The following is a 14401-nucleotide window of genomic DNA, read 5'->3' on the forward strand; positions in this document are numbered from 1 at the left end:
CTCCCTGCCTCCCTGCCTCCCTGCCTCCCTGCCTCCCTGCCTCGAGCTTCTTTCATTGTAGCAACGCAGGCTGAGTACAAATAGAGGTTCCAGACAGAATACCAGCCTGTTGCTACTACTCCCCAGGAGAGTCCAGGCAGAGAGCCTCGTCATACTTTGCATTACTCATGATCAAACATGTGAGCCACTGTTATCTGACGGTTATTAGCATCTTAGAGAGAAGAGAGTGTGAGACTCCAAAGACTCCAAAGAATAAAGGCCGAAGTCTGGAGATTCAAAACAAGACATAAGAAACTCCAAAGTTCACCCGAGCCTTTTATCTATTTCGACGTAAGATAAGCGTGGATCTAGGTGTTCTGGGCAGATGAAGTGTATCACACATGCAAGAGCAGGACAGGCCTGAAGGAGCGTGTTCTTTTAACCACCAATCTGAGGGACTATAGGTGCCCAGGTAGGCTGTGGCGGTTTCAGCTCAGGCTCATGCTGGGATACCTGTCACGTGTCAGTCTGTACCAGGGCCAGCTGAGTCCCAGCAGGACCACTGTTCAAAGTAGCTGGACCTGGCCATGGTGATAACCCCATCAGAGAGACTTGACCCTCTTCTCCCTGCTCCAACCTTCACCCATTGGGGAGGTGCACTGTGAGATTAAGGGACCTGTTAGAGATGAGTCACCCAGAGAAAGAAGATAAATTCAAGGGACTGGAACCCATCTTACCCACAGCTACCTCTGTGGGTGGCTTCTGATAGACGTGTGTGACCAGAGAGTAAAAGAAAACCTCAGTCAGACTTGATGTGACACCCCAGGCTCACACAGCAGCTGCCCCAGCTCTGGCACTGAACCCTTGTCACCTCCTAGGAGATCTGAGCTCTTTCTTCCACACCATGTTGATCTGCTGGCTGCTGAGATATACAGTTGATATGGTTATACTCACTTGTACTTGGGTACACATGGGAAAGGGCAGGCAAAGGCTGGTTACAAGGCTGGTCTTTCCGCAGTTCTGGACTCCGTGCAGGATGTTGGATATGGGAGAAGTTAATACTGGAAAACTCTGAAGTCAACTCTGTGTGCCCTCCTTGCTCTGAGCCATCTGCCCGCATGTCAAAGAACCACGGGCTGACCTGGGCTAAAGACACAAGTGAAGAGTCTGTTTGGCCTGAGGCAAATCACTTTGCCTGGTATCACTTTCCTGATTCATCACCTTCCCCTCCTCCTGGTGTGGAGGAGAGAGTGAAAAGTGAAGTGGTCCAAGGCCTTCCCACAGAGCCCTATTCATGCCAGGCCCTTGGCAGACCATGTTCCCACAGGCTCTGGATTCTTCATCATCATCATCGCCCCTATCCCCTTCCTGGAACCAAGTCAGAATCTGTCAAAGAGCCAGGCCTCTGTCAACCCCACCCCAGCCAGACAGTTAATAAGTGACCAGAGCTCTGGACCCTGGCCTATAAGGGGCTGCTGGCCCAGAGGCAGGTGGCAGGCAGGTGGACAGCAGAGGAAGCAGGAACCCAGAGGTGTGAGCTTAGAAGCGACGCCATGTCAAGAAGCCAACTGTGGGCTACCATCGTCCTGCTGCTGCTCCTGCAGAGTGCACAGGGTGTCTACATCAAGGTGAGACCCCCAGCCAGCCTACCTTTTGCCTGGAGGACCTGGGCTCAGCCCAGCAGCCAGTCTAGCCGCCTGTTGGGTTGGGACTGCAGGCGTGTCAACAGCGGCAGTGATAGATGTAATGAGAGTGGCAGGTTTAGTCTCCTCTACGCTCCTTGGAAGTCAGCACAGCCACAGTGTGGAAGGAGCCCTAGAGGAGCCCAGAGGGAACTCTGTGGCTCTCTGCCTGTGCTCACCCACATGGGCAAGTCACAGAATGGATTCCCTGGTAAGGAACCTTTGTGCTCATTGGAGGATAAATGGTGTCAAGCCCAGGTGAACATGTTCTAGGCAGAGCAAAGGCCAGACAAAGGGAACATGGACTTCAGCGGCCTCCCAGGGAGTGTTAGATGGGTGGGGCATGGAATCAACGCTGGTTGTCGAGTGGCAGGATGCTTCTGGTTTCCCTAAACCAGTGTGACTACTACAGTCTAGCATCTGTACCAGGCAGGGTTTCTAGGAGGACAATAAAAGAGAGAGAGAGAGAGAGAGGAGTTGAGAGAATCAGTCTCAATAGAGTGAGCTTCACCAGGCCAGTGCAGAGAGAGCACCTGTTAGCTGACCTGTCTGGTACTAGGCTTCCACAAGGGAAGGTCAGGTCAGATGGGAAAGACAGCCAGCTAGATGGAGGGAAAGACAGGATTTGAACACACAAGGGTCTTCTTGTTTCTAACGCCCAGAGTTCTACAGCCTTTTGTGAGCAGCCTGGGACAGAAGGCCTCTATGTTGTTGGTGGCAGATCTCAATTCTACTTTCCTCCCCACAAACTGCTTTTCTGCTGTGTCTTGGACTCTTTGTGAGCCCAGAGAATATTCTGGAGGACTCACGGGACCTTGATGAGCCCAGTCTCATGGCACTGCCTGCTCCTAACCAGGGCCTGATGACCTCTTACCCGTCCCTTCTCCCTAGTACCATGGCTTCCAAGTCCAGCTGGAATCAGTGAAGAAGCTGAATGAGTTGGAGGAGAAGCAGATGTCTAATCCCCAGCCACGGAGAAGTGGCCTCCTCCCTGCTGTGTGCCATAACCCAGCCTTGCCCTCGGACCTCCAGCCTGTTTGTGCCTCCCAGGAAGCTGCCAGCACCTTCAAGGCCTTGAGTAAGGATAGGAACCCTTAGATCTTCTTGCACCCTCCCCTACCTCTCCACTGTCAGTTATTTTTGTTAAGCAACCCAGTAGCTGTGGACAGGGGGCTTGGAGGGTCACAGCTCCTGCCTGCCCCAGATCTGCCCCAGTCTGGGTACATTGATTCAGGTAGAAAAGAACTCCACGGTCCTGCGACATTCCTCAAAGACCTCACAAGGTGGTGGGGAGGAACTCTGGGAAGAGACCGATGTGATTACAGGAGACACATGCATCTAATACATTTGATGCGATCAGGCTTGGAATGGCTCCCTGGGAGGTGACAGCTAAGCTAAAATGGGAAGGGTGGAGAAGAGCTGGGCACATGCTGCTGCCATCTGCAAGCATTTGTGTCCCTGCTCTGGGTAGGCCCCCGATCTGTCCCTCTTGACCAGGACTCTTCCTACAACATTCAGGTCAGGTTGATTGGCCCATGTAGCAAATATGAAACCTCAAAGGAAAGGATGGGGGAGTACCTGAGAGAGGAAACTAGACCCTAGCCCCTCATTCTATATGGAACTTCTATATGGAGCTTCTATATGGAACACCCCAGGTTTTCTCCCCAGGAGCTCCTCTCTGAAAACTGGATGATAGCATCCATGACCACTGATCTCCAGGGTCCAATTTCAACTAATCTTCCTTCTTTCTACGCAGGGACCATCGCCACCGACGAATGTGAGCTGTGTATAAATGTTGCCTGTACAGGCTGCTGATGAAATGACTCTGGGTCTTGAGACCACTCCAGACACCTTCCCCACATTCCAACTTGTCCATACTCAGGCACCATTGAAGTAATCGCCATCCTCCCAGCATAAATGGATCCTTAGCAAGGCAATATGGATGCAGAGTTGCCATATTTGGCCCCCAGGCAGCTGCACCCGAATAAAAAATGCTACCCACAAAACCAAGAGTCCGTGTGCTCACTTCTGTGCCGTGGGCGGGGCATCTCGAGGAGCTGGATGAGAAGCAAAGACAGGCCAAGCTGGGCATAGGAATTCCCCACCCACATTTCCAAGCCCAAGGAACTGACTCATGGTGCCCACGTCCCAGGTGAGGGAGCCCAGGGTAGCCCACACTCAGGACCTTCTCCTCTGGAGTAGCTCAAGGCTTTCCCGCTCTGGGAGCAGAACTCTTCTTGACAGAGAATAGTGGGGACTAGGTAAGGGTATGTTTGGGATGGGATGTCATCAACAAGTCCAGTGACAGTCAGGAGACTTTGCTCTCCACAGTCTAGTGACACTCTCCCCTTTACAGAGTGTCCATTTTTGCATTCTAGATCCATGCAGATTTCTAAATCCTTGGCAAGATAATTCAGAGTTTTCATCAGTCTGAAGAAGCGAGTAACGCTGCGATAGCCAGAGCCTTTATTTATAAAGAATGTCCCTACAGGGTCACAGGCTGGGCAGAACGGCCAGGCAATGTCTTCCCAGGATGATACAGTCCATGCTCTGGCCACTGTGTTGTTGTCGCTACATATCCCTGGCTGTGGATGATGGTGCCAAAGGCAAGACTCAGATACATAAGATACATCTCTCCTAAGATATGGGAACACAGCCCCCTGTTAGGTTAATGGGAAATACTCCCAGATGGTGTCTCCTCCCCGGCAGAGTACTTACAGGACACAAGGCTGTGACTGCTGCTCTGTTGTGGCCTGAGCCATGGAAGGTGGATCCCAGGGCTGAGGCCTTTACTCCAGTCAGGACTTGTCCTGGAAATTCCCAGTATGGGATTTCCCACAGGGCAGGTTTGCTGCTTGGCCTTGGACCTGTGCACCTAGGAAGGAGGAAGGCTGAGTGCAAAGTGCCAGCTGAGTACACAGACAGCCAGAAGACCCTACTGCTCCACTCTGCTCCTCCTCACTCCCTGGCTCCTGCCTCAGGGTTCTGCCAGGGGAACCGGGTAGCCTGGTTGTGTCCCTTACCCTGCTGTGCGCCACCATGCCACCGCTGGAATCTGACTTGAGCCTAAACATCATCTGTGCACATTAATCAGTTACCCTTTTCAGGGGCTGTGTCCCTACCCACTCAGGGAACTGCCAGTGAAGTCATTTGTTTGCTGATTTTAAGATAGAGTCTCATATACCCCAGGCTAGCCTCTAACTCATTACATCCATGACTTTCTGATCCTCCTGCTCCACCTTACTGGTACTGGGATTATAGCCATCTACCATCATGGCCAGTTTATGCGGTGTTGACTACTGAGTGTAGGACTTCATGCATGCTAGCTGAGAATTCTATCAACTGAGCCACATCTTCAGCCCAGCTACACTAATATCAACTGCCTTCACTCCACACCCCTTCTTTTCTTTTCTTTTCTTTTCTTTTCTTTTCTTTTCTTTTCTTTTCTTTTCTTTTCTTTTCTTTTCTTTTCTCTTCTCTTCTCTTCTCTTCTCTTCTCCTCTCCTCTCCTCTCCTCTCCTCTTCTCTTCTCTTCTCTTCTCTTCCTCTCCTCCCCTCCCCTCCCCTCCCCTCCTCTCCTCTCCTCTCCTCTCTCCCCTCCCCTCCCCTCCCCTCCCCTCCCCTCCCCTCCCCTCCCCTCCCCTCCCCTCCCCTCCCCTCCCCTCCCCTCCCCTCCCCTCCCCTCCCCTCCCCTCCCCTCCCCTCCCCTCCCCTCCCCTCCCCTCCCCTCCCCTCCCCTCCCCTCCCCTCCCCTCCCCTCCCCTCCCCTCCCCTCCCCTCCCCTCCCCTCCCCTCCCCTCCCCTCCCCTCCCCTCCCCTCCCCTCCTCTCCTCTCCTCTCCTCTTCTCTTCTCTTCTCTTCGTTTTGCTTTGTTTTGTTTTGTTTTGTTTTTCGAGACAGGGTTTCTCTGCGTAGCCCTGGCTGGCCTGGAACTCACTTTGTAGACCAGGCTGTCCTTGAACTCAAAAATCTGCCTGCCTCTGCCTCCCAAGTGCTGGGATTAAAGGAATGCACCACCACCGCCTGGCTCTCCACATCCTTCCTAACACTATCATCATCCTGTATATTTTTGTCGATATGTTTATTTTATAAATATGAGTGTTTTGCCTCCACATATGTCTGTGCATCATGTGCATGCCTGGTGACCTTGGAGGTCAGAATAGGGAGTCGGGTCCCCTGGAACTAGAGTTAACAATGGTTGTGGACTGCCATGTAGTGCTGGGAACCAAACCCAGGACTTCTTCAAGAGCAGCTGTGCTCTTAACCTCTGCGCCATCTCTCCACCCTCCCCCCCATGTTATCCCATGTTTCTAAATGTCCCCATTCTTAGAAGTGTGAAGTGACACACTGTGGCATTAACAAACACCCTTCCTCATGGCTTGTGGCCTTGAGCATCATTGAATGTGTGCTCTTTGTGTATCATCTGGGAAATGTCTCCTGGGGTCTCCCCCATTTTACACTTTCATCTGTTTTTTTGTTCTGGACTGTGGAATTTCTTCTGTTTTGGGTGCTAATCCCTCCCTGGATGCATAAGTCACACATTCTCTCTGCCACTCACCTCCTCTTTACTCTCTTGACGGCTTCCTTAGCAGTCTGGAGTTTCTGAGTGTGATGTCCTTCTGTATGTCTGCTTTTGCTTTGCTCTGTTTGGGGGCTCGTGACCAAGAACATTGACAAGAAAGGTCCCCTATCTTCTCTTCCAGTACACACAGGCTTCTGTTTCAGTCTTTACTCCGTCTAGAGCTGATCTGCATATATGTGCACTGGAGAGTCTAGTTTCATTCTTCTGCATATAGACAGCCCATTTGCCCAGTACTACTGACTGAAGGATCTCTCATTTCTTTGTTGTGTGTGTGATTTCGGTGCTTTTGTTAAAGATCAGCAGTGAATTTACTTCTGGGCTCTTTGGTCTGTTCCATTTGTTTCTTTTTAAAATATTTTATTTAATATCTACACATGCTTACAATGTGTTTGGCTCTGATCCATCTCCGTTCCCTTTCCTCCAACCCTCCTCTATCCCTGCCCATACTTCCCTATCAATTTCTTGTGATCTCTCTCTAGTTTGGTACTAGTGGGCTCAGTATCCACTGAATCCATTTACTATTGCTTATTCGCTGAGTATAGGTAATCTACTGGGGCATGGGTAAACTCTCAGGGGCAGCATCCCCAAAGAAAATTGACTCTTCCACCCCCTGTAGCCATAGCTGCCAATAGATCCTCAGTGAGGGGTGGGACTCCATGAGCCCCTCCAGAATCCATGCTGAGATATTGGCTGGCTTGATCTGGTGCAGGTCTTGTGCATGCAGTTCCAGCTGTTGTGAGTTTATGTGTGTAACTGTTCTGTCTTGTCTGGCAAATATTGATTTGCTGCAGATATCAATTCCCTCTGCTTCTTACAATCTTTATCCCCTCTTCTGTGATGATCCCTGGGCCTTGGCATGGCAAATCTGATAAAGATGTCTTATTTAGAGTCCTCTATATTCTCTCATTCTCTGTACAGTGACCAATTATAGGTCTCTGTATTAATCACCATCTACTGAGAAATAAAAGTTTCTCTGATGAAGGGGAAAGATTCACTTACCTGTGGGTATAAAGAACCATACAGATATGCAAGAATTTCAAGGGCAGTTTATTACCATTTCTATTTGGCAGGAAAATAGCATCAGACTGTTCCCCGGTGGCCTATGACATAGTCATCTATGAGGCTTGGGGCCCAGCTAACAGGAATGAATTCTCTCTTGTGGAGTAGGCTTTAAATCCAATCTGAGAGTGGTTGGTTGCTCCCTTGACATCCATGCCACTATTGCACCGGTAGTTCACAGTGTTCATAGCTGAGCAAACTAATGATGGCTTCTTCCCCTGGTAGCACTTGTTCCTTTGGTTTCTATAATTTTCCCCCTCTTCCTGTTGTCACTACCATTCTGTTTTGATGACGACAGCTTTGTAGTAGACATTGAGAGACGATAGTATGCCTATCAGTTACATCTCTCTCCCCGTGACAACATACCATGACCAAAGCTTCTAACGGAAGAAAGTTTTTCAGTCTAAGGCTCCCAAGTGGTAAGAGTTCTTTCATGGTGGGGAAGAGAGGCAGAAGGTGAGAGGTGTGGCACTGTAGCAGGATGCTGAGAACTCACATCCTTCACTATAACCAGAGAAGGAAAACTGTAAGACAAGGACATAAGCTCTCAAAGCCCTCCCCTGTTGCTGGAAATATTTAAAAAGAATAGCAAGTTCCTGTGCTACGCCCAGCTACTCTCTGCCTCGGCAGTCTCGCCAGCCAGTTCTCATCTCATGGAAACTCTCTGACTCAGAGCTCCAAAATCTCTCCACCCAGCTCACTAAGTCCCTACTGGCAGGTCAATACCACACCTGCCCCATCCTTCAAAACCCCCACAACCTTTGTGGTGCACATCAGGCAAACCTACGTTTTGGGGCAGTACCTTTCTCTCTTGAATCCAGATGAGCCTCTAAGTGAAGGAAAATGCCACACAAACTTAGTTCAGAAACAACTGTAACTCAATCACTGGGCTCAATAACTAAAATCCTGATCTTTTTCTTTTTCTTTCTTTTTTTTTTTTTTTTTTTTTTTTGAGACAGGGTTTCTCTGCATATCCCTGACTGTCCTGGAACTCACTCTGTAGACCAGGCTGGCCTCAAACTCAGAAATCCTCCTGCCTCTGCCTCCCAAGTGCTGGGGTTAAAGGTGTGTGCCACCACCGCCTGGCTAAAATCCTGATCTTGTAAACCTTATTAAATCTAAATCCTCCAGTGGTGAATCCTGACAGATCCACCATTGAAACTGGGAGATACTGTCATTACATCATGTCCTCACGCTATCCCCATACAAAAGAACTCACTCTCTCCTACTTCCTCTCTTCCCCTCTCCAACCTGGAAGTCCCGCCTACTCGCCCAGTGATTGGCTCCTTTATTCATTAGTGGATGGTTTACAAGAAGTCACCTGAGTACTTGACTCACTCCTTGTCTGCAGCCCCTCCCAGGAGCACAAAATTAACATCAAAATAACACCAGGCCCATCCACAACACTCCCTTAGTGACATACTTCCTCCAACAAGGTCACATCTCCTAAATCTTCACAAACAGCGCCACCTACTGGGACCAAGTGTTCGAATGCACAAGACTATGGGTCACATTTCCCACTTAGTCTATAAGCGTGATGAGCTTTATTCATCTTGCTTAAAGTTGACTTGGCTAGGACTAGGATATGGCTCAGTTGGTAGAGTGCTTGCCTAGCATACAAGGCTCCGGGCTTGAGACCCTGCAGGAGGATCCTAAATTCAAGGTCATCTTCACCCATTAGTTCTGGGACAGCCTGGGTATTTACACAAGACAGGTCTTGTGTAAATCCATATGAAATTTAAGGTTTTTTTTTTTTTTTCTATTTCTATAAAAAAGGATCTTTGAAACTTGGGTAAGGGTTGCATTGACTCTAGACTACCTTGGGTACTGTGGACTTTCTAATGTTGTTCATGAACAAATGAGATGGCATTCATTTTTCTCATTAATATTTTTCTTAGTATTTAGCTCCTTCACTTCCTATCTTAATTATTTCATAGTTGCCTTTACTCATATTGTTCCTATTGTGAAAGGAATTTCCTTGACTTTGTGCTCTGAGGAGCTTATTGTTAGTGTAGAGACTTTTGAGTATTAATTCTGTCTCTTGATGCTTCCTGGGTTGCCTATATAGTTATAATGAGTTTTTTTTGGGGGGTAAGCTCCTTGGAGTTTTATATTTAAGATTGTGTCATCAGCAAACAGAGATAGTTATATTCCTTTCTGTCTGAGTTGGGTGCTTTTCTTTTCTTGTTTAATTGTTGTGGCTAGAACTTCTAGCACCATGTCAAAGAAAAGTACACCACCCTCATGTAGTGTATGTAAACACACACAGACATTCACACATACTAAATAAATAATAAAATGCACACATACATCTAGATCAAGAACAAGATGCCTCTCTTGCTACTTTTATCTTATTTATTTTATTATTCTATTTTTATTATTATTTATTATTTATTTATTATTTTCATCATTTTGTATGTATCGGTGTTTTGTCTGCATGTATGACTGTGCACCACATGTGTGCAGTGCCTTCTGGAGGCCAGAAAAACCCATCAGGCCACCTTTTACTTTTTCCATCTTGATGTCTTTTATTTGTGCCTCGACTTCTATTATGTCCTTCTTCACAATTTGGACATAGTTTGTTCTTTCCTTCATCCCGAGTATGATGTCAGGTAGGTAAGTTGAGATGCTCTTTCCCCATATGCCCTTATTGTGTGCTAGCTGCTGAGCTGCTGCCGCTGTGCCTGCCAGAGTTGGCACGCACTCTTCCATCTTCTATGTTGAGACAGCTTTCAGCTTTCCTTCTTACTTCTTCTGATTGTCCCGGGGGTTGTGAAGCTTTGAGAAGTTTTTCAGGGGGCTGGAGAGATGGCTCAGAGTTAAGAACACTTGTTGCTCCTACAAAGAACCCAGGTTCAGTCCCAGCACTCATGGCATGGCTCACAACCATCCATAGCTCCAGTTCTAGGAATCCACACTGTCCTCTGGCCTCCAAGGGCACCAAGCATGTATGCATGTACATACATATATGGAGGCAAAACACTAATACATGTTAAAAATTAAAATAAATCTTAAATTTAAAAAAGAACTCTTTAGTGTTACTTTTGTGCAATCTTCACTCAATGTTACAAAGTAAACTTTTCTTTTCTTTTTTTTTTTTTTTTTTTTTTTTGGTTTTTTCGAGACAGGGTTTCTCTGTGTAGCCCTGGCTGTCCTGGCACTCACTTTGTAGACCAGGCTGGCCTCGAACTCAGAAATCCGCCTGCCTCTGCCTCCCGAGTGCTGGGATTAAAGGCGTGCGCCACCACGCCCGGCTCTAACTTTTCTTTTCTTATTGGTTTGTTTGTGAGGCGGAGTTTCAGGCTAGGAGCCGAGGATGATTTTAAATTCCTGGACCTGTAGCCTCCACTTCCCATGTTGTCCTGGGATCACAAGTGGCATTGTGCCTGATCAAAGTAGTTCTTAGGGTTTCCATCTTGCAGACATAGAGACTGAGTCTTACCATCCAGAGTCACACTCAATGAATCTGGCTCCAACTCTGAAGCATTAAATGTCTACCTACCATCCAGGTCATCAAATCTCCCAGCAACCCTGGGAGGAAGTTCTGTACTAAACCCATTTTCAGACAAGTAAGTTAAGCCTCAGAAGGAGGGGCAAGGTGCCTAAGAGTCAGGCTGAAGCCCAGTCTGCCTCCCAAGCTTCATACTGTGCAGACTAAACTACCCTGGTACCTCTGTGTTCCCACCATCCCTACTTTCTGGAATTTTCTCTTCTTGCCTACATCATATTGGTTTTGAAATCCACCTATTTCAGTGCAGATCCCAGAATAATAAAAAGGCCCTTCTCCTTTACAAAGTTTCCTGATCATAGTCAAAAGAAGGTATCCAGCTCACAGGAGGCCTGTCTGTACCACCATACCCTTGTTATGGCAATTCTCCTTCACCCACTCGCCCAGAATAGACCTCAGCAGCCTCTTCTTTCTCTGCCCCCTATATCTGGCCTCACTCCTGTGTTGGATATGCTCACTTCCAGCCTGACCCTTGATTTTCCTTCTTTAAAAGACATTTAAAAAAGAATTGCTCTAGGTTTATATTAGGTCTGAACTGGGGGCTTTGAAATGTATCATTCATGGTATAGAGCTAGATATTGTTACGGAGAAGGAAATTAAGGCACAGAGATGTGGTTTTCCCAGCATCACACAGGATGTGGAAGACCAGGGGCTGGGACCTGGAGTCCTGGCTTTTCCTCTCACACTGTTGTTCTTTGAGCAGGCATAAGGGGGGGGGGGTTGGGGAGTGGGGAGGGGGTGTAGACTTAAGCCTGAGCCGGGTTGGAACAACTTCCTCCTGCACAGAAGGTATCAATCAATAGGGTGCCTAGAGTTGTTCTAGAGATACGGGTGACCACAGGACACAAACAGTCTTCTCAGGGAAGATCAGGAAAGGCCATGGGGAAAGCAGCCATGGAGCCTGGGTTGGTAACCTAACTAGGCACGCAGAAAGGTGGAGAGGACAGGACGGGAATGCTTGCTTTGAATGGGAGCACAGAAAGGGCAGAAGAGCACCGCTGGTCTGAGGAAGCCAGATCCTGCGTGGTGGCCCAAAGGCCCGTGAGTACGGGACACCCAAACCAGCTCAGACAAATTCCTGTCCTCGCTGGGCATGGTGGCACACGTCTTTAACCCCAGCACTTGGGAGGCAGAGGCAGGCGAATTTCTGAGTTCGAGGCCAGCCTGGTCTACAAAATGAGTTCCAGGACAGCCAGGACTATACAGAGAAACCCTGTCTCGAGAAACAAAAAACAAAAAAAAAAATCTTGTCTTCACATGTGGCTTAGCGGCAGGTTAGTGGCCCCAGGAGACAGATGAGAAAAGCCAAAACCCTGACCTCCCTGGTAGGTCCCTGTACCTGTATGTGATGGTGGTCTCAAGGTTGGGGGAACTTGGCAAGGAAGTGAAACCTTCTACTTTGGACCCTGAAGCCCATGGTTCTGAGGGCAGGTGGGTGTTCACTGCACTGAGGGAGTGCTAGGGAAGAAACGAAGGCACCAGGCGGAGTTCTGAAGTTTGGTTTATTGGCTGAGGGTTAACATAGCCCTCAGGCAAGGCTTCTCCAGGTAGCTGTCTCCTCAGCCTCCTCCCCGCTGTGGCCAGGGCAATGAGATGCTGAGGGTATGAGTTTGTTAGCCTCGCGACTTCTAGAGGGTAGAGGGGTTTCCACGTGGGCTGAGAAAAGGCAAGCGATGTCACTCTAGCATCCCGTGCAGGCAGCGTAGGCACAGATCTCACATGTGTTTGGGTCCTGAGCAATGGCCTCTGGTCAAGGAAGAAGTCTTGGTGAGGGACGGCCACCATTTTCTCATATCCCCCTCTCTTCAACTAGAGTTTGGATATCTGTCACCAGCCACCAGGATAATCACAGCAGGCTGATCTCCTCTGACCCTCTAGACTTTCTGCCTCAAATGGGGCATATGAATTATTGAAGCCAACCAATCAGAGTGCAGCTTCTGAGTTGTTAAACATGACCTGAAGATGGGATGCAGGACTCCTTTGAACCCTTGCTTCCAAATGAAGGCCTTTCTAAGAGGCTTCAACCAGTACCACTCAGAACTAGCCAATCAGAGCACACCTCCTCCTCAAGCCCCAACCAATCAGAGGATGTCCCAGCCACACTCGCCAAGAGCTCACTCACCTAGCCTCTGCAGGATCTCCTCCGCGTTGGGTTTCTTGCAGACCGGCCTCAGTGCTTCTGGAAGTGCGGAGTGGCTACTACATAGCTGTGGTGCCACGGGCTGAAGAAGCCGGGGAGCAAACATCTTATGACTCACCAGTCTGGGCTCCTGTACCTCGCGGAGATCCTTAAGTTTTTTCACTGACTCCAGAGGAAAGGAGAGGTCTCCATCCTGAAAGAGGCAGCCAGAGCATGAGGCCAGGCTGTAGGCAGCCCTAGCCTGGGTGGCTTGCTTGAGACAATCTAAGGAACAACGTGAGGTCAGACCTCTGTGACCCTGGGTTTGCTAGAGGCCGAAAGTACTGCATACTATCTACCACGTGATGAATGGAGACGCTTCTGTAGAGCCAGGGATGCTGTGGGTGTCATATGAGGGTGAACTGGCGCCCTTATCCGTGGTCATGCTAGCCCAGCCTATCTTTTCCTGCCCGAGGGCTTCCACCTCCAGCCTAACGGAGGCAATACAAGGAACCCAGGGGCGTCCTTTAGAGAATAGGATCCCTGCTTGCTGACAACCCAGCTTGTGTCTGGTGTCACCTGTAGGTATGCCTGACCATCTAGGTCCCCATCGGGTGCAATGGATGCCTAGATTTGAGCCCAGCCACCTCCCTTTTCAGCCATCAGCTTTGGCTGTTTGGGGACTGTAGTGAAGCTCATGATTCTGTTCTGTGAAATTCCACCAACCCTTTCATCCCGGGCCTGCTGAGTCACAGTGGGACACTGGAGCAGCCAGACTGCAGGCATTCTATTGCTGTCTTTCCCAACTGGTATTTCTTGCTGTCTCCTTGAACGTTTTCCTCTTCCGTGTTTGAAGGGAAAATATGGCTGGCTGGCAGGTCGGGGGGAGCGGGGGGGGGGGCAGGTCCCAGAAGATGCCCATCCCTCGTTTCAGGATTCCAAGGATGGGGCTAGACTAAGTAGGGATGGGGCCATACCTGCACAGTGACCCCTTCTACCAGGACAGCCAAGGCACCCAGGAGGCACAGCACAGAGAGCACACAGGTATTCATGGTAGCAGTATGCAATGCAGAGAACAGGCCAGTACTAGTGCCTGGGGTAAACAGTGGGGCTTTTAAAGAGGTTGGGGTTACTCAGTAACCCTGGGGCCTTGTCAGCCTCATCTGCTGCCTGTTGAGCCCCATCAGATAAGGCCAGTGGAGCCTGGGAGATAAGAGATCAACAGAGCCTGGCAGAGCCCTGGCCCCTCCCTGGGCACTACTGTGACTCACAGCTGGGCTGGGTCCTGGATTTACTCCCGACCAGGATGGCAGATCCAGCCCTGCCCTTGAAGAAAGAGGCCCAGCAAGGTGACTGTGACTACAGTGGCAACAGAGACAGGGCCATTAGCATGGGGGTGGGGAGCACAAAAGAGTTATCTCCCATCCATTCAAAGAAGACCCTGTTAGGAGGAGCAAGAAGTGAGCTGAGCC

The 14401-nt window shown here is 49.2% G+C and overlaps 2 protein-coding genes across 2 annotated transcripts; one reads left to right on the forward strand and one right to left on the reverse strand.

Moving 5' to 3' along the window:
- Positions 1-1523: 1523 nt before the first annotated feature.
- On the forward strand, positions 1524-3507 carry Guca2b (guanylate cyclase activator 2B). The gene is made up of 3 exons (XM_021161568.2): positions 1524-1607; positions 2553-2739; positions 3418-3507. Exons 1-3 carry the CDS (start codon positions 1533-1535, stop codon positions 3474-3476), a joined length of 321 nt encoding a protein of 106 aa, XP_021017227.1. The 5' UTR covers positions 1524-1532; the 3' UTR covers positions 3477-3507.
- Positions 3508-12324: 8817 nt separating this feature from the next.
- Positions 12325-13999, reverse strand: Guca2a (guanylate cyclase activator 2A). The gene is made up of 3 exons (XM_021161616.2): positions 13907-13999; positions 12933-13143; positions 12325-12556 (listed from the first exon to the last, which is right to left on the reverse strand). The coding sequence occupies exons 1-3, from the start codon at positions 13979-13981 to the stop codon at positions 12492-12494; spliced, it is 351 nt and encodes a 116-aa protein (XP_021017275.1). The 5' UTR covers positions 13982-13999; the 3' UTR covers positions 12325-12491.
- Positions 14000-14401: the final 402 nt, after the last annotated feature.

This window comes from Mus caroli, unplaced genomic scaffold (genome assembly GCF_978045245.1).
Source record: "Mus caroli unplaced genomic scaffold, Mus_caroli_1 scaffold_6, whole genome shotgun sequence".
NCBI classification, from domain to species: Eukaryota; Metazoa; Chordata; class Mammalia; order Rodentia; family Muridae; genus Mus; species Mus caroli.

Coding starts and splice junctions, on each gene's coding strand:
- Guca2b (XM_021161568.2), top strand. CDS start 1,533: ATGTCAAGAAGCCAACTGTGGGCTACCATCGTCCTGCTGCTGCTCCTG. Junction 1,608..2,552: donor CACAGGGTGTCTACATCAAG/GTGAGACCCCCA, acceptor CCTTCTCCCTAG/TACCATGGCTTCCAAGTCCA. Junction 2,740..3,417: donor CAGCACCTTCAAGGCCTTGA/GTAAGGATAGGA, acceptor CTTTCTACGCAG/GGACCATCGCCACCGACGAA.
- Guca2a (XM_021161616.2), bottom strand. CDS start 13,981: ATGAATACCTGTGTGCTCTCTGTGCTGTGCCTCCTGGGTGCCTTGGCT. Junction 13,144..13,906: donor TAGAAGGGGTCACTGTGCAG/GTATGGCCCCAT, acceptor TGCCTCTTTCAG/GATGGAGACCTCTCCTTTCC. Junction 12,557..12,932: donor GGAGATCCTGCAGAGGCTAG/GTGAGTGAGCTC, acceptor TTCCTTGACCAG/AGGCCATTGCTCAGGACCCA.